The 25,543-nt window shown below is 42.9% G+C and overlaps 1 protein-coding gene across 6 annotated transcripts in view; it reads left to right on the top strand.

Annotated features, from left to right (window-relative positions):
* The window catches only part of SOCS6 (suppressor of cytokine signaling 6), a 35,752-nt gene extending 10,580 nt beyond the window's left edge, over positions 1-25,172 (top strand). For 4 of the 6 annotated variants that reach the window (XM_070778667.1, XM_070778670.1, XM_070778664.1 and 1 more), the window contains one exon: positions 19,544-25,172. In XM_070778667.1, the coding sequence (XP_070634768.1) occupies positions 19,673-21,247 (1,575 nt within the window). In that variant the 5' untranslated portion in view covers positions 19,544-19,672 and the 3' untranslated portion in view covers positions 21,248-25,172. Of the gene's footprint in view, positions 1-17,404; positions 17,572-19,543 lie in introns of all 6 variants that reach the window. The other 2 variants (XM_070778668.1, XM_070778669.1) reach the window with 1 other exon arrangement.
* The last annotated feature ends 371 nt before the right edge of the window (positions 25,173-25,543 follow it).

Raw genomic sequence — 25,543 nt, 5'->3', positions numbered from 1 at the left:
CGCTGTGTCACACAGAAAACTGAGTGCCGTGGTATGGTTTTGTATCTAGCCCACAAAGTGGGAGTTGGAACTTGAAAATTTATTAGAGCTTTTGTTGTACTCATAAACATCATTCTTAATTTTAAATTATATGGCACCTTAAGTCCATTCGTCTTAACTTGATTGTCCGATATCGCTGAGCGACTTAAGTCAACACAGTGTGTGCGTGCTCAATTGTATCTGACTCTGCAACTCCATGGACGGTAGCCTGCCAGGCTCCTCTATCCATGGGATTCTCCGGGCAAGAATACTGGAGTGCATTGCCATTTCCTTCTCCAGGGGATGTTCCGGACCCAGGGATTGAACCCCCATCTCCTCTGTTAGCGGTGATTGTTTTCCACTGAGCCACCTGGGAAACCCACTTATCTACCTTTATAGCCATGCAAATATTCATATGACTTCTAAAAGCTTATTGTGCAAAGATCAGAGACTCTAAAAGAAGTCAAAGCGATTCTATTACGTTTACTACATTTCACTTATTTAGTAAGTCAGAGATTTTATGCTACTTGCAAGCTACCAAGTTAACCAAAAACATTTCCATTGCTGCTGCCAGAAGACATGAGACTCCTGGGTCAGAGATAAAGGACTTTATTACTCAGGATAGTAACAGGCATCTGTTGCCAGTTCCCTGAGCACCTGTGCCATATTGAGAGAAGATGTGGGGGTGGGGGGTGGAGATGGAGCAGGAAAGCAGTGAGGAGGCTGCGGCAGGGATGCCGATGGCCAGTGTGTTGATTGGACCCACAGGTGAGAGGGCTCTGCCTATGGTTTGAAGATAGGGATTGAGATTGGATGTGGAGTGAGAGAAAGAGGAGAGCCCTGGATGGTGCTGAAGGTTTTGATCTGAGCAGCTGGAATAATGGAGTAGCCATGAATGAAAGTGGGAAAGAGTGCAGCTTGAGCAGGTTTAGGGCTGGGATGGGGAGGAAAAAAAAATCCAGATTTTCATTTTGAAAGAGCTTGAGTCTCAGGTATCCATAAGACAGCGCAGCGGCAGAATCCAGAGAGGAACTGGCTGGAACTGGACTGCAAAGAGGTACGGTTCGGGAGGGGGCTGCACGTCAGTGTTATCTCCTGCGTGAGAATGAGGGACGTGAGTGCGGACGGAGGAGAAGTGACTGGAGTCTGAGTGCCTGGCCGAGCGTGCCTGGGGGCGCTGCTGGTCCGCGGGAGGTCAGCGCAGCGCAGCACATCCAGCCTTAGTGACCTTGGCAAGAGCGGTCCCCGTAACCGCGGGGGAGAAGGTCTCCGGTGGGAGTTTAAGAAAAATGGGGGCAAGGGGGTCCTCACATATACGCGTGGTTCCCCCAAGGTGTTAGGCTGTAAGGGAGAGAAGCATAGGTGGGGGTGGGGGAGGTTGGTTTGTATCTTTGAGGAGTGACCCAGCAGAGGGGACTCGTTGGCAGGTGGAGGAGACGGGCGCACAAGCGGAGCGGCCCGTGGAAAGGTCGGTGGGTTTATGGTAGCCGGGTGGGCGTGGGCTGCCGCGGCGCTGCGGTGTCACGTTTGCTTCTGAAGGTCTCGATTGTCTCCGGTAAGTAGGGAGCCCGGCCTTCAGCTGAGATTGAAGGTAGGGGAGATGTAGGAGGTCTGAGGGAAGACAAGACGTGCTCGGCGAGGAAGGGGAGAGCTCAGTGGACCAGGGGATGGAACGTGACTTCCAGGCTGCGTTCAGGCTGCCCCTGCGGCTCGCGGAGACGACTGCAGACTGAGACCAGCCAGACGGCTGGTGTTTCTCCAGCCACGTTCCCGGGGAGGGTGCAGGCAGAGTCGGTGTCCCCAGGGTTGTGGTTCCGCCAGGAGAGTTTTTCCGAGTGAGAATGGGGAAAGGGAATTGAAGGAATGTTCTATGGAATGACGGTGATTAACCGTGGAATACAAGCCACTGAAGAGCTGGTGGGGTTATTACTCTTAACGTTTAAACTTTGAATATTTCAGTCCAGACTACATATACACTAAATAAAATGTAATGTCAGATTGGCAAAAAGTTATTTTAAGTGGACTGAGGAGAAGGAGGAGGCTGTATAGGTTCTTAATACAGCAAAAATAATAAGTGTTTTTACCTGTTGACCTGCTTTTTTGTTTGGTGGTCATGCTGTGCCTGAAAAGCGAGGAAAGGCTTTGCACTCTGCTTTGACTTGATGGATTTACTCAGCCATCCCCTTCTAAACAGTGCCTTACCAACAAACAAGCCTACAGACCTTGTTCTGAAGAAAACACTCCATGTTTTTTGTAGAATATTTTGAAAATAAGGTACTGGAAATAATACTTACAAAGTCTTCTGTGATCCAGTTGACAGTTATGTTGTATTTCTTTCTGGTCTGATTTTCCTCCCTATTCTTTCTACATAATTGAGGCCACACTTTACATAAGATTTCATTTCCTGTGTTTTTGCACATAACAAATGAACAATATGAACTTTTCCCCCATGTTATTTATAACTCTGTATAAATATCAGTTTTAGTGTTTCCCTAAAGTTCCATTGTGTAGATGTGCAAGAATTTTGTTTACAGTTCTCATAATGTTGGAAATTAGAATGTTTCTGATTTTTAAAATTTAAATTTATCTTTTCACTACATTATAAATGCAGAGGATGTTATTATGCTTTGTTTTCATATTCAGGATTTATAAAAATAGCATTATTGGGTCAAAGAGTATGTTTTTAAGAGTTGCATATATCCAAGTGATGTTTTACAACTATATTAAGATGTTTTCAACTAATGAATATCATTATTTAGAAGAATCTTTGCTGATTTGGCTTGTGAAAGATCACTGCTATTTTAATTTGCATTTCTTTGGATTCTTAGAGGGTCAATATTTTTCTCTGAATATGTCGAGCCAATTGGTTATCCCTGTGCAAAAATGCGAATTAATCCCTTCCTCACACATGAGTCAGTACTAACCAAGTATTAACCAAGGACTTACCTGTGAGAGGCAAACCCTTTAATACTTTTCTATAGGAAATAACAGGAGATACCATGCTTTCTGTGTTGAAAGTGTTTCTTAAGACAATAGGAGCAGCGGACAATAAAAGAAAACTTACAGATTCGACTGAAATACGTTGAGAAACTTCAGCTCCTCAGGACACCACAAGAAGAGGAGAAAGTCAAGACACAAGTGCTATACAGTGTAGAAAAAAGAAAGGAGATGATCTGTGTAAACGGACACGGGGTGATTCCTAGGGGTCTGAAACGCACCCGCCTTGTCATAAGTCTTTGTGGTGTGCACATCTAGTTATGCATTTTAATCATTTTCCATATAATAAGGAGAAAAAGAAGAATGTTTAAAAGCCAGCCCATTTTACGTTGCCACCAGCAATGTGGGAGGGTTCCACTTTGTCTCCCTTCTTGCTGACTCTAGGTCTTGCCCGTCTTGGGGTGGGTGTGGTCCCTCATTGAGGTTTTCATTTACATTTTCCTCACCACCAGTAGTGTCAAGCACCTTTTCATGTGCTTACTAGCCAGTTGTATGTCTTTGGTAAAAGGTCTTATTTAAATCTTTTGCCCACTTAAGAACAGGTGGTTTTATCATTCAGTTTTAAGAGTTCTTTATATATTTGTTGTGGCTACAAATCCTTTATCAAACACACAGTAAGCAAATATTTCCTCCCAATCTGTAGCTTCTCTTTTCTCTTAATGATGCATTTTGGAGCACGGAAATTTTTAATTTTCATGAAGTCCCAATGCTTAGTGGTTTTTATGAATAAGTTCTCAGTTGTACGCAGTTAGTTTATCTCTAAAGTGCTGAAATGGTTGCTGTTGACAGTTTTGCCCAGCTTTATAGTTTTTACAGAGGAAAAACTTTATAGATTTTGTAGAGTTTTTCTCTGCTTTTTACAGAGAAGATTTGTCAGTCTCCCTTTCCATCATGCCAGAAGTGGATCCCCCTTGGTACATACTTTTAAATTCTCATTTTCAGATGAGGAAACTGAGGCATAGTGCCCAGGGTCATTAGGCAGTGGTGACTGCAGAGTCTTGCTCAGAACCACAAGGCTTTGTCCTCCCAGCTCCATACAGTGTTAACGCAGTCAGATAAAATGACATGTCATCGGAAACCGGCAACGGTCTGCTCTTGTGTCTGTCGCTTGGCAAATTCCTTTGCAACTTCAGGACAACTGTTAAACATTCTAAGGTTTAGTTTACTCTTCTATAAAATAGAAGTAAAGCTGGAACCTTGAAAATAGGGTTATTGTGACGATTCAGGAAGATTAGTGTGCATTTTTTTATGCACAGTAATCCCCCTGGGGTTGGTGGTTGTAGTGGCGGTGGAAGTAAGTCTACCAGCAGAAGTGATCGCAGTGGGTGACAAGAAGCCTCTGCCTCCTGGAGTGAGCAAGGTCTCTCCTCTCAAGGATGAGCGTGTCATTTGGGCTGTAAATGTGTGTCTTTTACAACCCTTTTGTACATGTTTGCTTACTTACATTCTGCACTAGGATCGAAGGCCCTGGAGGGTCAGGACTTTATCTTTCAACTCTGGTTTGCAGCTCTCTCCTCACACTGGTGGAGGAGTGCAGTGTTTTATCAGTGTGAAGACACGTGTGTGAGCTGGAGTGATAATACCGTAGGAGAGGGAGGCAAAGAGGTGAGCGCAGTTAAGGAGCTTACAGAAACAGTAGTGAGTGGTGAGGACGCCTTGTCTGGGGTGAGCTCAGGTCCTGGGGTTGTTAGGCGCCAGGGCTTTCCTCGGTCGGGTGTTTATAGGAGCGGAGCCCTGGGTGAGTCTCAGTGGGAAGCGGAAGACTGAAATGAGAGAGTGAGGTACCGGGGGCAAGACCAGGCCAGGCCTGGGGTGGGGGGGCAGGTGCATCAGGAGTTTGGAAGCTGGGGAGGATTGGAAGCAGTTCAAGAGGGTCCACAGAGATGGGTGATTCAGGAAAGCTGTTGAGACCTTTGACCCCGAGGGCATCAGCGTCCTGCTTTTGTGATCCCAGGTGGCGAAAACACACAGACAAACACTTGTTTACCTAGCCCGTGGGGAGGAGGGAGTGGTGGTGGCTCTGTGTAAAGTAAAACCTGCTCAGTGGTCATCGCAAGGTCCTCTGTGGGAAACGTATGTCTCCTTGCAGGTGTGGCTTCCTGATCCCATGTCCTCTGCCTGGATGTGTGGTCACTGATAACCTGGAGAGTTTTACTGTATATATTTAGCCATATAAATACACACATGGGATCATATTTGCCTTTTCTTTTGTAGCTTGCCTTTTCCAGTGTCTCCTGGACCCCTTTCTTTATGCATATAATACCCCATCATGTGGATGGACTGTAACTTACTGAACTAGTTCACTAGCTTTTGGCATGTGTTTTCACTGTTGCTCCCTGATATCCAGATCCATTCTACATTTTGACCAGAATGCATTATGCAGCAGAAGTCTCGCGAAGTTTAGATTAAGCGGATCATCCTGCAGAATCAGGGTGTGATTAGAGGCCAGTGCTGTGATTTCTGCCTCAGCTTCCCCACTCGTACAGAGCGGGTGTTACTTTTATTCTTGCTGCCTTTAGCCTCAAGCACCTGTATAGCTTAATCTGTGGGCGGCATTTTTAAGGACATCACATTTATGAGCACTTTGAAACCTCACCGCTAACTTGTGTGATGGGCACCAATACCTCTAAGATGACACAGCTGATGAAGCTGGAGCTGGGATGCAGATGACCCGGAGCAGTCTCGCTCCAGGTGAGTGCTTCCTGCTGTGTCAGACTCGGTACTCCTTATGCCTAGAACTAAACTCGCTGGGTTATGAGGATTAAATGAGACGCAGTATATTCCAAGGCTTGGCACATAGTAGGCCAATATGTGGCCTATATTTGCTAATAGTAGGTCATTGGAGATGGAAATGGAAACCCACTCCAGTATTCTCACTTGAAGAATCCCATGGACACAGGAGCCTGGCAGGCCATGGTTCATGGGGTCACAGAGAGTCAGACATGACTGAAGCGACTAAGCACGCCCACGTGTAGGTCATTAATAGGTAAATGATTAAGTAGTATTAGTTTCTGTTGTTTCTTTTTTTTTTTAATTCTCTTCAGCACATCATTTTCCATATGTCCCTGTTTTTGGCATGTGTATATATCTAAAAGACAAATTCCTAATAACATAATTACTTGGCTCAAGCATATGTGAATTCTAAAATTTTGATAAATATTTTCAAGTAATCCTCCACAAGTTGTACCAGTGTACACTTGAGCAGTTAGTTAATGGTCAGGGCTAGTTCCCCATGGAGAAGGCAATGGCACCCCACTCTAGTACTCTTGCCTGGAAAACCCCATGGGCGGAGGAGCCTGGTAGGCTGCAGTCCATGGGGTCTCGAAGAGTCAGACACGACTGAGCGACTTCACTTTCACTTTTCACTTTCATGCATTGGAGAAGGAAATGGCAACCCACTCCAGCATTCTTGCCTGGAGAATCCCAGGGGTGGGGGAGCCTGGTAGGTTGCCGTCTATGGGGTCGCACAGAATCGGACACGATTGAAGTGACTTAGCAGCAGCAGTTCCCCATACCCTTGCCAGCGTTGTTTTTGATTTAGTTTTTTCAAACTCACCAGTGAAGGATATTATCTTGTTTTGTTTTGAATTTTCTTGTTAGTGAATTTTTAAAGTTAACATATAGTTTCAATCAGTCTGACTCTGCGACCCTATGGACTGCAGCACGCCAGGCTTCCCTGTCCATCACCAACTCCCAGAGCTTGCTCAAACTCATGTCCATCGAGTTGGTAATGCCATCCAACCATCTCATCCTCAGTCATCCCCTTCTACTCCTGCCCTCAGTCTTTCCCAGCATCAGGGTCTTTTTAAATGAGTCAGTTCTTCGCATCAGGTGGCCAAAGTATTGGAGCTTCAGCATCTGTCCTTCCAATGCATATTCAGGACTGATTTCTTTTAGGACTGACTGGTTTTTCTCCTTGCTGTCCAAGAACTCTCAAGAGTCGTCTCTAGCACCACAGTTCAAAAGAATCAATTCTTCTACGCTCAGCTTTCTTCGTAGTCCAACTCTTACATCCATACATGACTACTGGAAAAACCATAGCCTTGACTAAATGGACCTTTGTTGGCAAAGTAATGTCTTTGCTTTTTAATATCCTGTCTAGGTTGGTCATAGCTTTTCTTTCAAGGAGCCAAGCGTCTTTTAATTTCATGGCTGCAGTCACCATCTGCAGTGATTTTGGAGCCCAAGAAAATAAAGTCTCTTACTGTTTCCCCATCTTATTTGCCATGAAGTGATGGGACTGGATGCTGTGATCTTCGTTTTTTGAATGTTGAGTTTTAAGCCAGCTTTTTCACTCTCCTCTTTTACTTTCATCAAGAGGCTCTTTAGTTCTTGTTCACTTTCTGCCATAAGGGTGGCATCATCTGCCTATCTGAGGTTATTGATATTTCTCCCGGCAGTCTTGATTTCAGCTTGTGCTTCATCCAGCCCAGTATTTCGCATGATGTACTCTGCATTATAAGTTAAATAAGCAGGGTGTCAAGATGTAGCCTTGACATACTCCTTTTCTGATTTGGAACCAGTCCGTTGTTCCACGTCCATTTCTAACTGTTGCTTCTTGACCTGCATAAAGATTTCTCAGGAGGCAGGTAAGGTGGTCTGGTATTCCCATCTCTTTAATAGTTTACATTCAGTGAAACTCATCCTTTATAGTGTACAATCTGTTGAGTTTATACAAATACATTCAGTCATGTAGCTACCACCACAGTCTCAGTGTATCAGTAGAGTTCCATCTTGCCCAAATTCGTTTAATGTCTTTGTGGTAGATGAGTTGAGAATCTTCTAGGATGTTAACTGGCCACTTGAATTTGTCTCCTTCTCTTGCTTGCTTGATTTCTCTCTTGCTTGTTTTTTTTACTTTCCTTCGGTCCTTTCTGTGTCAGTTTTTCATTTTCATTTATATTTTGCTCATTTGCTTCTAGAACTGTATACCTTTCTCTTGCTGATTGCTAAGAGCATGGTCTATGTGACAGAAATTCATCCTTGGTCATGTGTGTTTACAGGCTTCTCTGATAGCTCAGCGTGTTTTATAAAGAAAAAAACCAAAAAACCTGCCTGCCAACTCAAGTTTGATCCCTGGGTCAGGAAGATCCCCTGGAGAAGGGAATGGCAACCCACTCCAGTATTCTTGCCTGGGAAATCCCATGGACAGAGGAGCCTGGTGGCCTTCAGTCCACGGAGGTCACAAAAAAGTCAGGTATGACTTAGAGACTAAACGACAGCAACATATGTGTTCGCAGTTTTCCTCCAGCTTGTTTTTTGGGTTTATTTGTGCCGTACATTTTCATTGTTAATGTTTGTTTATCTTTTCCTTTATGGAGTCAAGGTTTTATGTTATGCATAGAAACTTGCCATCTTAAGTTTTTTAAGGATTCTTTCAACTTTCATTCATTTATCTATTTTGTTTGCAAATCTGATCCTTCTGAAATTTATAGTTGCATAAGGAATGAAGTCAAAGTCTTGCTTTCCCCACCATGCTCAAGTGGTTTTCCAGCCTTCTCTCATCGCTTCCTTAGTAACCTGCCTTCCGTCCAGTAGTTCAAGCTGTCTTCCTCGTCACAGACTCCTTCCATGTGCCATGTCTGTCTCTTGACTTTGCAGTCCTCCTTCGGGTCTGAGCCCCGGCAGTGCATGGTGATCCTGTGCAGCTCATCCCTTTCATTTGTCCTGTAGTATCTGTCTTGGTTCTCTTTTCATCATTTGTGCGTCTGAGCTCAACATCATCTTGTCAGGTTTCTTGCAAAAACATCATTGATGTTTTCATGGGGTCTTGAACCTAGTATTTTGACAGGATTTAACTGTTTTATTGAAGAACATAATGTGTCTTTAGGTCTTTTATGCTCCCTTCTGAGGAGTTTGAGAATTTTTTTCATAAAGTTTGGGACATTTAAAAAATTAATTTCATCTTTTTTTTTTTCCCATGGGTGTACATGTGTTCCCCATCCTGACCCTCCATCTTTTAAAAACCATTATAAGTAGAATCTAGTCTTTTATTATATTTTCTTATCAGCTTTTTAAAAAATATAGAATTACTAGTGATTTTTATGTGTACATTTTTTAAGTAGTTACTTGACTGAATTTTCTTCCCCCCCAGTAGTTTTTCAGCTGCATCTGTTGTGTTTCCAAGTATTCATTCAATCATGTCATTTGTAAATAATGAAAACTTGTTTCCTCCTTTCCAATATTTATGCTTCTTACTGTTGACAGATTAACTGGCTACTCAGTTAAAATAATGCTAATTAATTGTATTGATAATTGGCGTCCTTGTTGTCGCCTGTCAGCATTTATTCATTATGGTTCATAATTTTGTTATAGTTATTGTGTTAAATGTCCATCTGTTTCTATTCTGCAAAGACTACTTTTGAGGCAAATCAAGAATTAATGTTATTTTTTTCAAATCTTTCTTGTTATTTACAGCTGTGATCATATTTTTTCTTGATCTATGGTAGATTAAGTTAGTAGATTTACAAATACACAGTCATACCAGCAAACCTCGGATGTATCTTACTGAGTTGTTCCCCCCACCACTCTCAATGTTTGCTGATATTTAAGAGTTCTATTTTGGTATTCATAAGTTAGATTTGGTGTTTTTTTTTTTTTTAATTTGTTGTCTTCGTCCAGTTGTGGTATCAATGTTCTTTTGACTTCAAAAATAAATTTGGGAGCCATTCTTTTCCCTCTCTGCCCTGAAGTAGTTGAGTGAGTATTGGACGTGGGTTAGTATTGGAATACTGGACGTATGTCTTCAGTGACTTGTCACTTTTTCTCCTCAGGGGAAGAGAAGGCCTTGGTAGTTCATGGGTACTTTCTCAAGTTCTTTGACAGCTGTCAGCCTCTTTTGGGTTCCTGCCTCCTCTGATAGAATTTTGGTGTAATAATATATATTAGCCATAAAATTTTCCATTTCATCTGAGTTTCAGCTTAATTTTCATAGCATCTCCACATACTTTTACATATTTTGATTTCTTATAGATTTATTGTTAACTGCTCTTTCCATTCGGAGAAGGCAATGGCAACCTACTCCAGTACTCTTGCCTGGAGAATCCCATGGACGGAGGAGCCTGGTGGGCTGCAGTCCATGGGTCCGCTAAGAGTCTAACACGACTGAGTGACTTCACTTTCACACATTGGAGAAGGAAATGGCAACCCACTCCAGTGTTCTTGCCTGGAGAATCCCAGGGACGGGGGAGCCTGGTGGGCTGCCGTCTATGGGGTCGCACAGAGTCCGACACGACTGAAGCGACTTAGCAGCAGCAGCAGCAGCAGCAGCTCTTTGCATTTCTATTTTGTGTAAATCCATTTTCCCCTTTTTCCTGATTCTCACAGTCAGTTGTTATTACCATATGCCTTTTTTCAAAAGTTCTTTTCTGTTAGAGGATCTTTTCTGAAAATAATTAGTATTGATATTTACTAGTTCATTGAAAAACTGCATGAAAGTATGTACTCTTGTACTTTTGAACATTTTATTTTAAATTAAAAGAAGTAAATATGCACTCTTTGTTTCCAAGTGTAGGACCAATGTCTTTCTTTAAATATTCAGTGACTAAAGTTGGTTTGAATTATGTCATCTCTGGCTTTACATAATGCGTCATCTATGATTTTCCAGTTTGGCACTTAACTTTTAAGTAAAATTAGAAGTTAATCACATTTGCAAAGCAGTCTTCATACGAAGGCCTAGATTTTTTTTTTCTTTTTTTTTAAGGTACTGTTTTCATAGTTCTTTAGAGTGGTTTTGTTTACATCTAATTCCACAGAAAAAAATTTTAGCTGTCTGCATTTATTTAGTGTTTACAAATCAATTAACTTTTTTTTTTTTTAATAAAAAGAACTTAAAAAAAAAAAGAATCTTAAGTTTAGCAAAGTTTGGATGAATGTCAGCAGTGCCCAGGAGGTTTTTCAGGTATTGGGGTCCAACTAGTGACCAAGTGATGGTGCTCGCGATGTAAAGCAGTAAATGAGCAGATATAATGCAACTGGTTAAAAATATAACATACGACTGGAGTTTTAAAAACCAGCTCTGAAAGTCGTTTTCTTCTTATAGTTGGGTGTATCCCCTTCATATTTACTGTTGCAACAAGCACTGGGCCCTAAATTCCGTGGCATCTCATTTACATTGGCCATTACCCTTCTTTTCTTTTTTATTGGTCTGTTCCTTTCTCTCATTTCTGATTCTCCCTTCATGGAAAGGCTTTAGTATCTGGTGTTTATTTTCCCTTGTTTTAGATAAAGGTGATGACAGGTAGCGAGCTGACAGGTTCAGGAGCAGGGAGTGGGATCCAGGGCACTGACCTGGACGGGCATGAGCCATAGCATGCGGGAAGACTGGCTGGGTGTTGACCTGCAGAGAGAGATTTACAACGGTGAACCAGCCTCCTGTCTTGCTGACTTTTTATGTGGATGCTTTGCCTACATTTAAAGTCTTTCTCTTTTAAACTGTCTTCACAGATAGTTTTAACTTATCAATCCTCAAAATATGGTCTGTGGATCTCCTTTCATCATAATGCTAAAACATTATTTGCCTTTTCCACTGTTTCTGCCATTTCTGCTGAGGGTGCAAAAGTGCCGTGAATAAAAATGATGGTGCCTGTTCACAAACAAGGCTGGGGCACCAACTGTGATAGTATTAAACTTTCATGATGGCCATATGTTCTTCACCTCCAAGCACTTGTAAGAAGATTCCAGTTACATTTAAGAATGTCATTGATGTAGCTATAAAAATTATTAATTTTATCAAATTTTGACCCTGAATACACATCTTTTTAAAATGCTTATGATGAATTGGAAGTGTGTAGAAAGCACTTTTACCACATACTAAAGAAGGCGTCCACAGGGAAGCCTTGTGTGAGCAATTGACTTAACTAGCTGCTTTGTCATGATGCACTGCTTTTACCTAAAAGAACAATCGACAGATATGCTTAATCATCTTGAGTGTTTAGTAGACGGTTTCTCATAAATGGTTAAAGTACAGCCTTTCACTTCACTGACAGTGTTGTTGCCCACGTTAAATTCAAGCTTTCAAGCAAAAATCAACTGCAAAACTTCTTCTACCTACCACTCTTGGCTTCGCAGCTTCACAATACTTAAAGACTTTGCTTATGAGATCAGTGGTGATAGTAATTTTTTCATATTGTATGATGAAATAACTAATACATGATGTTAAAAACTCAGGAATGTATAAAAGAGTCATTCAAAGTATAACCTAGACCAAAAGATTTAAATGTAATAGAGTAAAAAAAGTGATATGGCTGTAGATTTCTCAGCAATCAGATCAGATCAGATCAGTCACTCAGTCGTGTCCGACTCTTTGCGACCCCGTGAGTCGCAGTACGCCAGGCCTCCCTGTCCATCACCAGCTCCCGGAGTTTACTCAGACTCACGTCCATCAAGTCAGTGATGCCATCCAGCCATCTCGTCCTCTGTCGTCCCCTTCTCCTTCCTGTCTCTCCCCTGCCCCCAATCCCTCCCAGCATCAGAGTCTTTTCCTATGAGTCAACTCTTCGCGTGAGGTGGCCAAAGTACTGGAGTTTCAGCTTTAGCATCATTCCTTCCAAAGAAATCCCAAGGCTGATCTTCAGAATGGACTGGTTGTATCTCCTTGCAGTCCAAGGGACTCTCAAGAGTCTTTTCCAACACCACAGTTCAAAAGCATCAATTCTTCGGCGCTCAGCCTTCTTCACAGTCCAACTCTCACATCCATACATGACCACAGGAAAAACCATAGCCTTGACTAGACGGACCTTTGTTGGCAAAGTAATGTCTCTGCTTTTGAATATGCTATCTAGGTTGGTCATAACTTTCCTTCCAAGGAGTAGGCGTCTTTTAATTCATGGCTGCAGTCACCATCTGCACTGATTTTGGAGCCCAGAAAAATAAAGTCTGACACTGTTTCCACTGTTTCCCCATCTATTTCCCGTGAAGTGATGGGACCGGATGCCATGATCTTCGTTTTCTGAATGTTGAGCTTTAAGCCAACTTTTTCACTCTCCACTTTCACTTTCATCAAGAGGCTTTTTAGATCCTCTTCACTTTCTGCCATAAGGGTGGTGTCATCTGCATATCTGAGGTGATTGATATTTCTCCTGGCAATCTTGATTCCAGCTTGTGTTTCTTCCAGTAGCGCGTTTCTCATGATGTACTCTGCATAGAAGTTAAATAAGCAGGGTGACAATATACAGCCTTGACGAACTCCTTTTCCTATTTGGAACCAGTCTGTTGTTCCATGTCCAGTTCTAACTGTTGCTTCCTGACCTGCATACAAATTTCTCAAGAGGCAGATCAGGTGGTCTGGTATTCCCATCTCTTTCAGAATTTTCCAAAGTTTATTGTGATCCACACAGTCAAAGGCTTTGGCATAGTCCATAAAGCAGAAATAGATGCTTTTCTGGAACTCTCTTGCTTTTTCCATGATCCAGCGGATGTTGGCAATTTGATCTCTGGTTCCTCTGCCTTTTCTAAAACCAGCTTGAACATCAGGAAGTTCACAGTTCACATATTGCTGAAGCCTGGCTTGGAGAATTTTGAGCATTACCTTACTAGCGTGTGAGATGAGTGCAGTTGTGCGGTAGTTTGAGCATTGTTTGGCATTGCCTTTCTTTGGGATTGGAATGAAAACTGACCTTTTCCAGTCCTGTGGCCACTGCTGAGTTTTCCAAATTTGCTGGCATATTGAGTGCAGCACATTCACAGCATCATCTTTGAGGATTTGGAATAGCTCAACTGGAATTCCATCACCTCCACTAGCTTTGTTTGTAGTGATGCTTTCTAAGGCCCACTTGACTTCACATTCCAGTATGTCTGGCTCTAGGTCAGTGATCACACCATCGTGATTATCTGGGTTGTGAAGATCTTTTTTGTACAGTTCTTCTGTGTATTCTTGCCATCTCTTCTTAATATCTTCTGCTTCTGTTAGGTCCATACCATTTCTGTCCTTTATCGAGCCCATCTTTGCATGAAATGTTCCTTTGGTATCTCTGATTTTCTTGAAGAGATCCCTAGTCTTTCCCATTCTGTTGTTTTCTCAGCAATACTGACTTTTAAGAAACTATCCCTTGACTTTGTTCTGTTAGCGCAAGAAGACCACCCACAGTTACACGGAAGGTTATTAAAGTACCCTGCCTTTTCCAGTTCTGCTTCTATCAGAGGTTGGGTTTTCTTCTTCTACTTTAAGACAACATATTGTAACACATTCAGTGCAAACACCGATGAGAGTCCAGTTGTCTTAATATAGTCGGATGGGAAAAGATTTACAATCATGTAAAACAGTGCCTCTTCTCTCTGAATTTTAGTTCTTTGGGAAAACGTATCTATTTTTCTTGAAAAGTGGTTTATGTTATCGTGTAATGAGTACATTGTCATTTTAAATGAATTAATATTTTTAAATCTCAGTTTTAATTTCTAATGTAATAGGGTTTAAAAAAAAGCTTTCATATTTCCCAGAGCAACTGACTATTAAGAAATGATTTCTGTATAATCTACATAGACAAGAGCTTTTTGTAATCTTCAGTTATGTTTAAGAGGGCAGAGAGGTCCCGAGACCCGAAAGTTTGGGAACCACTGACTTAAGCGCTAGCACGACCAGCAGGGCCGCTGTCAGAGGAGAAAATGTGTGTTTTGGCGCCAGCAGCTGGCTTTAAGGTCTGGATCTGCTGTTTTTCCTAGAGGCAAGTTATCTAATCTGTTGGGGCAAATTTTATCTCTCTAGTTTCCTTACTTGTAAAAATTGACAGCAATAAAGCTGTTTTGTTCGTTGAAGGTTTAGGTAGTTGTTTTGATGTTGTCTTTTAAAAGTTTTTTCATTAGGTGTTAAAATGCCAAGCATGACTACCACCACTCATTTCTTTAAAAAGAGACTGTGAAATTATTTGAAGATATTATCTTCTGCCTGGGTGGCGTATTCACATCTAAAACTTCCCCTTGAACCTTTATGCACATTTTCAATGTGAACCTTTATTCACATTTTGGGTTGGCCAAAAAGTTTGTTCAGGTTTTCTTGAGAGCGCTTATGGAAAAACCCGAGTGAACTTTTTGGCCAAGCCAATACATGTGTAAACTCAAAATTTTACAATTAGAAAAGCAGTGAAACTAATTCAGAACATTTACTTAGGCATGATGAGACAGATGGTAGTCCTATAAAAAGATGGCATATATTTTTGGAAGTGCAAACAGAAAAACAGATACTCTTAAAAATTCCAGAGTAATCTTTGCCTAGAAAATGAAAGGAAAAGATAAAAGACCATATGGCCTGATAGAACTTTGTGTAGTTTCTCATGTTTGGGATTGAATTTTGTTTATTGAATGTTATTATTAAGTTGCATATGGATTTATAGTTGAAAAAAGGAATTGTCATCAAGTGGATAATTACCAAGTAATTTTACTGTAGTTATCAGTCTTGTTTTCTGTGAAATGGATGCGACAGTGGGAAGCAGAGACATTTGAACCACAGACCTGGTAGTTAGTGTTAGTCGCTCAGTTGTACCTGACTATTTTCGACCCCATGGACCGCAGCCCACCAGGCTCTTCTGTCCGTGGGATTTTCCAGGCAGGGATACTGGAGTGGGTTGCCATTTCCTTCTCCAGGGGAACTTCCTGACTCAGGGATCGAACCCGGGTTTCCTACACTGTAGGCAGATTGTTTACCATCTGAGCTACGAGGGAAGCCAGACCTAGTGAGGGTGAGTTAAAAACGATACTTGCACATCCGAGTCAGTTACTGATTCTGCTGCTGAGGCAGTTGAATACATCAGCATCAAGTCGTCTGTCACTGTGGACCTTTCCTTTGAGGGTTCTCGCTCATTTTACTTTGTTGTTTATTCAGCAGTTATCTGTGGCGTGCCTTCTTTGGGCTAGATCCATGATGGGTGCTGGGATAACACGCTGAGAAAAAAATGGACACTAGTCTCTGCTTTTGTGTCAGTTATAGCCTTCTGGGGTCATAGGTATTAATCAAGTAATTATACAAATAGATGTAAGCATACATCCCAGATGGAAATTCGAAGCTGGAGAGGTGTGCAGTGTCCTCAGATCCCCTAATTGGAGGATTTCACCTAATCAGGAAGAGCAGTTCATACTCCCTGAGGAATTGACAGATGAGCTGAGGTTCAAAGGAATTAGTCAAAGAGGAGAAGGAAAACAGAAACAGTTCAGGTCCAAGGAGCAGTATGTTAAAAAGTTCTGTGTTGAGTGAGAATATGGTGAATATGAATGGAGCAGAAATCACCCAGGACAGCCAGACAGTGTAGAACTTTATTGACTGTGTTAAGGAGCTGTGTAACCTTTCCCTATGATGATGAATTACCTCTTGAGGTGAGGTGAGAGGGAAGTGGAGGTGGGCGGGGTGTCTGATCACCATACCTCCTGGGCTCCTGCCACAGTCCTGGATGCCTGGGACACGTCAGTGAGTGGAAGAGGAGAGAGTAACAGAGAGCCTGTTAAAGCAAGACACTTCTGTTGTCCTGGGTAAGAAGGTTTGTGGTGTAGCCTGAATGGCATGATCAGGGCAGGTCTCATCGAGACAGTGACATTGGGAAGACTTGACCGAAGCTGGGGGCGGGGGTGGTTGTATGACGTTTGCAGCCAGCTCCCAGGCCCTCAGTGGCAGCGTGTTTACAGTGTTCTCAGAGCACCGGGAGGTGAGTGAAGAGAGCCTGGGAGGAACGGGGTGAGGACAGGAGCCTCAGCCCCTGTTGTCCTTCACTGAGGGAGCTGAGAAGCTGGTTCAGATTGTCGTTGTCCTGCAGCAGGGCAGGCAGGATATGGGGAGACCGGGGTGCCTGTGGGCAGGATCAGGCAGTCCAGATCCTGCTGCAGATTCTCTCCTAGTCAGGCCTCCTTTCTGCATCGTGTTCTGGATCTTTCTTCATCTTCTGGACTTGCTCTTCAGGACTTAACCTCCTTGTTCATCTCTGAAGCTTGGACTTACAGCATGTGGCACGTGCCATGGGTGTTTTCCCTCCAGCCCTGGGACGAGTCTGTGTGTGTTCCTCGCTGCATTAACTGTGTCTGCACACACACGTTTCTAGTGATTAGTATGTCTGTAACTGGTGGACCTAGAAGGGTTGCAACTGCAGCTGTTTCCTGCCAGAACTGAGGCTGATTAATGTCAGTAAAATTATGTCACAAAATTGGGACGTTATGAAGAATTACTTGCAAATGGAAGTTAGCTGTGAATAAAACCTCTACATGCAATTGACTCACATTTGAGTCTCTCCAGTGCTTATATGTTGAACTTGAGCTCTCCCTGCCCATCCATTGTTAGAAAATTTTAGAGGCAACATGGCCTGCTGGGGAAGCTTGGATAGCCCTCCCTGAGAGCTCCAAATGACTCCAGGCGATTGTTTTTAACATTTTAATATCTTACATTTTATTCAGAAATGGTTTATCTGTTTTTCAGATGAGTCAGTTTTCCATTACGGCTTGGCAGAGGATATTGACTGGTTCCCTGTGCTCTGTGCCACACAGTAGGGCCTTGTTTATCCGTTATGTATGTAACGATTGACATCTGCCAACTCCAGCCTCCCAGTCTGTGCCTGCCCACCCTCCACCCACAGGCAACCACAGGTCTGTTCTCTGTGTCTGTGAGTCTTTCTGTTCCACAGATAGGTTCATTTCTGTCATATTTTAGATTCCATGTATGTGTGATATCATACGGTATTTGTCTTTCTACTTCTGGTTTACTTCACTTAGTATGATAATCTCCAGTTGCATTCACGTTGCCACAGATGGTGTTATTTTGTTCTTCTTTAATGGCTGAGTAGTATTCCATTGTGTTTATAAACCTCATCTTCTTCACCCATTCATCTATTGATGAACATTTAGGTTATTTCTATGTCTTGGCTGTTGTGAATAGTGCTGCTATCAACATAGGGTGCATGTATCTTTTTGAATTAGAGTTTTCTCTGGATATGTGCCCAGGAGTGGGATTGCTGGATCATATGGTAATTCTATTTTTAGTTTTCTAAGGAACCTCCATACTGTTTGCCATAGTGGCTGTACCAATTTGCATTCCCACCAGTGGTGTAGGAGAGGGTTCCCTTTTCTTTGCATCCTTTCTGCTGCTGCTGCTGCTGCTAAGTCACTTCAGTCATGTCCGACACTGTGCGACCCCCAAGACAGCAGCCCACCAGGCTCCCCCGTCCCTGGGATTCTCCAGGCAAGAACACTGGAGTGGGTTACCATTTCCTTCTCCAATGAATGAAAGTGAAAAGTGAAAGTGAAGTTGCTCAGTCGTGTCTGACTCTTGGCGACCCCGTGGACTGCAGCCTACCAGGCTCCTCCGTCCATGGGATTTTCCAGGCAAGAGTACTGGAGTGGGGTGCCATTGCCTTCTCCGCACATCCTCTCTAGCACCTGTTATTTGTAGAGGTTTTAATGATGGCCAGTCTGAGAAGTATGACCTGGTACCTCGTTGTAGTTTTGATTTGCTTTTTTTTAATAATAGAGAGCTGAACTAACGTTTTATACCATTCATAGAAAGCCGATGGGGCCTGACCCACTAGGTCAAGCTTTAAGTGTAGTGGGTTTACCTGCTTGGGTTTGGGAGATGTTAGGGTAACACTCCAGACACACCAGACATAATCCATTTTGGATACTGAGTCATTGATCTAGTTTATCAAGAATTTGCTGGTTTTCAGTTATTATTATAAACGGTACTTTCTTTACAGCATTCCTGTTTTGGGGGCTAAACATGTTTGTTTTCTCCTTGTATTCACGGCCTCTAGTTTTATGGATATTGGTAATTAAGTTTTCTTAATCTCTGTAAATTGATGGTCGGTTTTTTTGGTGGACAAAATTGGATTTGTTGCTAGTGAGCCAGAAAATGATCACTTAACACAGGGAGGTTTTTGTTAGTCTTCACATCACCATTTTCTGCCTGTTAAGACTAATAATGCAGTTTCTCCTACTGTGAAGAACTGTACTTGTTGTTACAGGTGTCCCCTGCAGGTGAAAGTGCCTGTCTTGGGAGGTCTGGGCTGGCGGGGCTCTGGGATCATGCAGGTGGACAGACCCTGTTCTCAGTAGACTCGTGGCCATGGAGGGCATGTCTAGGCTTTCCCCAGATAACTTGTCACAGATTATGGGCTTCCTTTAATTCATTTTTACAGCTGTTTAAAGATTTAAAAATACACCTAGGTTGTTGAAGAATCGGTTGGGCTTGTTATGGATGTGGTGCCTTGTTTGCTGAGTGTTGGATGTCTGCAGGACACAGGCTGGTGGCTGGGACGGTGTGGGTCGTTGTGAAAAGGGCGACTGACTCAGGAAGGACAGGCACGTGGACCATAATTAGGGTTAAATCAAAGCGAGGTGCAGGGAGAAAAGGATTAGGGTTTGTTCCTGAAGCACTATCACATGTTGGTCAAATAGGCAGTGTTCTACTGTGCTGCGTGAAATGGGGAAAAAAAATCTGTCCAAATGGAGCTTGCCTTCTTATACTTAGGCATCCTTGTTCAGAAGCTGAAGAATTAAAACTAAGACTTGTTGTGGAGACCTTATTTAATGTGACCTTTTAAAATTTTTTTTTTTTTTTTTTTAGACAGTGACTCTAGAGGGGTAATGAAGCTGGGAAAACGCATGGATGCAGCCTCGCCTGCAGCCTGCCCAGATGTTCGCGGATAATCTCCCCGAGAGAAATTGAGCCCCTCAGATCAGGTAGCTCGTCAGAATGAAGAAGATCAGCCTTAAGACCTTCCGGAAATCTTTCAATTTGAGTAAGAGCAAAGAAGACGCAGAATTCATGGTCGTACAACAGCCAGCACTAGCCGGCGACTTTGGCAAAGAGGAGTCCTTGTTCGGGAGCTGCTACGGGAAGGAGATGGCCGGCTGCGAGCTGCACGGCGAGGACGAAAAGGGCGGCGGCAAGAACCGGGCCAAGAGCGAGAGCCTCATGGGCACGCTGAAGAGGCGGCTGAGCGCCAAGCAGAAGGCCAAGGGCAAGGGGGGCGCGGCGGCGGGGGGCGCGGCGGATGAGGACACCTTCTCGTCGTCGTCGGCGCCGCTGGTGTTCAAGGACGCGCGGGCGCCGCGGCCCATGCGCTCCACGTCACTGCGCAGCCACCACTACAGCCCCACGCCCTGGCCGCTGCGGCCCACCGCCTCGGAGGAGACGTGCATCCGGATGGAGGTGCGGGTCAAGGCGCTGGTGCACTCGCCCGGCACGGGCCCGGCTCTCAACGGCGTGCGCAAGGACTTCGGTGAGCTCCGCCCGGCGGCCGAGCCCGCCTGCCCGTGCCCGGAGCCACCCGCCGTGCCCGGGAGCCCGGCGCCTGTGGCTGGGGACCTGCGCCTGCGTCTGGGCGAGCACGTGCCTGTGGTCCTGGGCCTGCTGCCTCAGGACTACCTCCCGTACACCGTGCCTTTGGACGGCTCCTCCCCGATGGAGGTCTCGGCCGTCCCGCCGCCCCCGGCCGCCGGGGGCCCCTGCCCCGCCCGCCGCGACGAGGACGCCGGGCGCCCAGCGCCCGAGCTCTTCGGCGACCCGCCGGTGGGCGGCCTGCTGGCGGGCCCCGCGGCGGGGGTGCTGCCGAGCCCTCGGGCGGGCCCTGACGACGGGCCCCCCCTCTCCCCGCTGCTACCTCCGCTGCAGACCGATCCGAGCCAAAGGACCTTCACCGGGCTGGCCGGCCCGGATGCCCACGCGGCCGACAGCGTGCGCTGCCACTTGAATTTTGACCCCACCTCAGCTCCCGGGGTGGCCAGGGTGTACGACTCGGTGCAGAGCAGCGGCCCCCTGGCGGTGACCAGCCTGACGGAGGAGCTCAAGAAGCTGGCCAAGCAGGGCTGGTACTGGGGGCCCATCACGCGCTGGGAGGCAGAGGGCAAGCTGGCCAACGTGCCCGACGGCTCCTTCCTGGTGCGGGACAGCTCGGACGACCGCTACCTGCTCAGCCTGAGCTTCCGCTCGCACGGCAAGACCCTGCACACCCGGATCGAGCACTCGAACGGCCGGTTCAGCTTCTACGAGCAGCCGGACGTAGAGGGGCACACGTCCATCGTGGACCTAATCGAGCACTCCATCAGGGACTCGGAGAACGGCGCCTTCTGCTACTCGCGCTCGCGCCTGCCGGGCTCCGCCACCTACCCGGTGCGGCTCACCAACCCGGTGTCGCGCTTCATGCAGGTGCGCTCGCTGCAGTACCTGTGCCGCTTCGTCATCCGCCAGTACACCCGGATAGACCTGATCCAGAAGCTGCCCCTGCCCAACAAAATGAAGGATTACCTACAGGAGAAGCACTACTGACAGGACCGCAGCCCGGCATCGTGCACTTTGGGAGTGAGAGAGAGAGACTGAGATACAGTTTACAGACTCTTCATCGCCATCAGAATCTTTTGCTGCCATATTCTTTATTTCAGTTTTATGTGTAAAAGAGTGTCCAGTCCATTTAGGGGTGGGGAACCGTCCGCGAGGTGTCTTGGGTTCATTTTCGTTCTTTACAAAAGGGAAGTCTGGAGGTTTGAGGAGGTGTGAAGTCTCTTCCATCAGCGCGCAGAATAATCACAATGTGAATGATCAGATTCTCCTTACCACCCACCCCCAGTCCTTTGCTGCTATCCACTGTGATTTTATGCATTAAAAGCACATTTCATGTGTATCCAATCCTGAGTAAAGTTGAATGAAACTTGCAGAATGAACCTGTTATGTCTCTCTTTCAATGGCCCATCTTCAAAGATAGTGTTGAGTCAGCATAGCTATGTGATTAATCACAAGAGTTTACACCGACACTGAAAATGATTTTTAATTTCATGCTCTACAAAGGTTTATTTACAATTGTGAACTGACATAACCTTGGGTAATGGAAGGCAGGTCTGCGACATATCTTTCTGCCACATTTGTTTCTAAATTATGTTTGAGGTTGTGCTGTCTTTTGGTTCTGAGAAGCTGGATTTTTCTGTTGCCTTCATTTTCATCTTGTGGTTTGTCTGTTTTTAATAAATGGCCTTACATTAAAAAGTTGTAAAGAAATGTATACCACCAATTTAAAAATCGTTGCCTCTTCTGTCATTAAACTCTGGTACAAATTGGCATAACGTATAAAGACCTATGGAACTAGAACTATTAAAGAAATTATTAGATGACCTTAGTTTCCTGTGATAAGCAATTGTTTGTTATCTATACTTTGCTCTGGTAAAATGTTTTATCTGTAATTTCTTTAGCTTAGACAACATTTTCTTGGGTGAACTTGATGTAGAAATGCTTTTCATAAATGGACTAGATCCTCTTGCAACATTAAAGTCTATATAGAGTTTTAAATTGATCTGAATAGAAAGAAAATGTTTTAAAGTTAGGTTTATATTTTTCTTTTATGTATTCACCATTAAAACGTGCTAGATTTAACACTTCCTTCCCCCACCAAAAAAAAGCAACAAAACCAAAAAATCCCAGTGACTTTAGTTTAAAAATTGTGGAAATTGTGGCGCACCGTGTAACAGAAGTGTTAATACCGAATCAGGTGTGTGCATTTGCCTACCATATATACTGCCATTTATCCATAGGGTTTCTATTTTTTATTTAGCCAAGTCTTAAGTAAATTAGCATCACTAATTTTTTCATCTCTTTTGATTCAGTCCTTTGCGGGGTGAGGGTAGTATGTTATATCCAATACTTTTTAGTTATTTTGAAATGCAGTGCTTATTCACTGCAGATTCTTTAGTGTTTTGAAATTGTTCCATCCAGAAGATGTTTCTAGCTACATAACTTTAAAGGAAATGTTTCCCCTTCCAATGAAACATGTAATTTAAGACATTTCTTCCTTTTCCTATCTCTTATCCTCATTAAAAAAAACAAACAGAGTAAAGGTCTTAGGTCAAATTTAATAGCTTTGTCATCCAGACATATCAGTATCCCCATTTTTTTTTGTTTTTTTTTTTTTTTTTAGAGTCAGCTGAGAATTACCAAGAAAAGGCCCAGTGTATTAATACCTGTGTTATGGTATTTGACTTAAAGGGGAAAAGGTACTTAATTTTGGTGGAATGTTTGATTGTACCTTGTTGCAAAGACTCCTCTTTCATTTTCTGATATGTTTTCACCTAATAAGATTGAATATGGAGTATACTGTAATAATATAATTTAAGTGTTCATTATAAGCTATTTGGATTAAGAACTATTACAGAGTTGTAAACTTGTTATCAAATTAATGCAAGACATTTAAACTATTTTTTTGCAAAACTATTTATTTTTAAACAATTTAAAATATATCTAGGGTGAGTTAAAAGTCCCTGTGCATCTATATTAGATGGCAGGTATTGTCACAGAGTCACTGTGTGTTAATAATAAGTGTTGAGATGGCTTCTCCGTGTTTCTAGAAGCATTGACATGTACTCTTTGTGAGACCGTGGTGCACAGAGGTCTTTGGACTGCCCTGAACCCTGTCTTATGTGGGCATAGCCTGTTCCCCACACCTTCTTCATGATAACCATGTTTTTAAGATTGAGCCATTTGGTTTCAAGTTAAGATCATTCTGATTTCCATATAAATGTCTTGAAAATTGTATTTTGTGTTTTTATGGAGGGCAAGTCTTGATACTGTTCTAATTCAGAAAGCCAATTCGTAGTGTGCTTCTGTATGTTCATAATATAAAATTCCTTTAAGTAAAATGCCCTATTCTAATCCAGTTTCAGATTTCTAGGGTCTGATAGTGTATCAATAAAAATAAAAGTGTTTGCAAAGAAATCATTTACAAACAGAGAGGAATATCACAATGTTTTTTGCTTTTGTTTAGGGAACCATTTGGCCGAGGCAGCACAACATAATGTGAACAATTGGCTTTATAGGCTAGTAAAACGGTCTGGTTAAAAATGGAAAGGAGAAAAAGAGAAGTCTTCATCCTGTAGTTTTTGTGCAGGTAGCATTTGGGTGAATTTCTGGATTCTGCTGAATGGTGGCTTAGATGACATGGATGCTGCTTGTAAGTGATTTCTTCAATGTTTGCTTCTGAAAATCTGAGCTCAAGGCAAGAGAAAGAACACAGGAAAGCTGTATCCTTCTGCCGTATGAAATGAATCAGAGTTGCTTTTTATCAAATATCTCATCCCAGAAACATGATGGAAGCCAGAAGCTATTTCCAGGCTTCCTAGGACACTATTGTGCTTTTTTTTATTTTTATTTTTTACAAATAATAAGAAAGCATAGAAAGTACTTGAAAAAGTCTCCTTTCTCTAAGGAAAACTGTGCCCCATTTTGGTGCAATAATCTGAAAATTTTAGAAGGTCAAAAAATGTCACAGGAAACGATCATAGAATTTAAAATAGTTTTTAAGGAAACCAGCTACACAGGGCAACCATCTTGCTGTTAAAAGAAATCATGCCAAAAGGCTAAACCATTGGAATATAGGAAATATAACCCAAGTACAATATACAGGATAATTTCTGAGCCAGTATTACTAAAACAGGATAAAAGTTACTGACATCTTCAGTAGGTTATATTCAGTGTCCCTGCTAGTGCTACCAGTCCGAATCTCTTTCTTAACAATGCTTTCAGAAATGCCAATTTTGATCATTGTACAGTTCCCATTGTATATGAGAGAGATTTGCTTTATGAATGATTCAAAATAATCCGTTTTAAATCTTCATGGCTTTTCATCCAATGTGAAGTCTTAATTTGAAATCACACTACCAGCAATAGACAGTTACGTTGAAAACTCTAATAAGGAACACTTGCCAGTTCCATAAGTAACTTTAAAATTCTAAAACAAAGATTGGTACGCTAGTGATCACAAATTCGGTTTAATACTTTTTTAATCCTGTAAAGATTTTTTATAAACATCCTTTTTATTAATCAGTCATAACATGGCAAATGTGTAGTTGCTGTTTCTGAAAAGTGATCCAAGCTCTACTTCCAGAGATGATGAAAAATTCTTATAGAATTTTGTACTAAGTATACGTGTTGGGTTAAAGAAATTTTATAGTCGTCAGAGTGCCATGGAATTAATACCTGCAATCCAGATTGCTGTAGTTTACACTTTTTCTGTATGTTTCGAATCAGGTGTGTTCCATTTGTACTGAGAACACCACAGAATGAATTATCCAAAGTCCATTGATTTTAATACGTGTTTTGGTTTGTAAACAAACTATAGTAATTTCTTGCACATTTTTGGAGATTAATCGTATAAAGAATTTATGTATCTGCTTCTAGATACAACATGTAAATAAAAATTTCGTTCACAAGATCTGCCTTGTGGTCTATTTAATAATCAGATGCAGAGTTTGACTTGTAATTGGTATAGGGCTAACTAGATTATTTCTGGATGTCCCATAAACTGGGCAGAGACTGGAGGTAGGGACCAACAAGTTTTAGTAAAACAGGAAAAGTGAAATGGTGACGGGGAGACAGCCAGTGTTGCTAATATCCTAAAGCCTTCAGCACAAAGGCTGGAGCCAGTTGGCAGAACATTGCAAAACAAAGACTAATTAAAATGAACACAGTAATAATAAAACTTCTCTTAACAGAATGTTAGGCCAAATGATAAAAAATGTTTGGATTTTGACATTTAAAAAATATGCCCCTTATTACTTCATGGTATTCAATAGAATCAGCTGA

The sequence above is a fragment of the Bos indicus genome, chromosome 24 (assembly GCF_029378745.1).
Source record: "Bos indicus isolate NIAB-ARS_2022 breed Sahiwal x Tharparkar chromosome 24, NIAB-ARS_B.indTharparkar_mat_pri_1.0, whole genome shotgun sequence".
NCBI classification, from domain to species: domain Eukaryota; kingdom Metazoa; phylum Chordata; class Mammalia; order Artiodactyla; family Bovidae; genus Bos; species Bos indicus.
The sequence above is the reverse complement of the archived record's forward strand: the minus strand, read 5'-3'. Positions and strand labels throughout refer to the sequence as shown.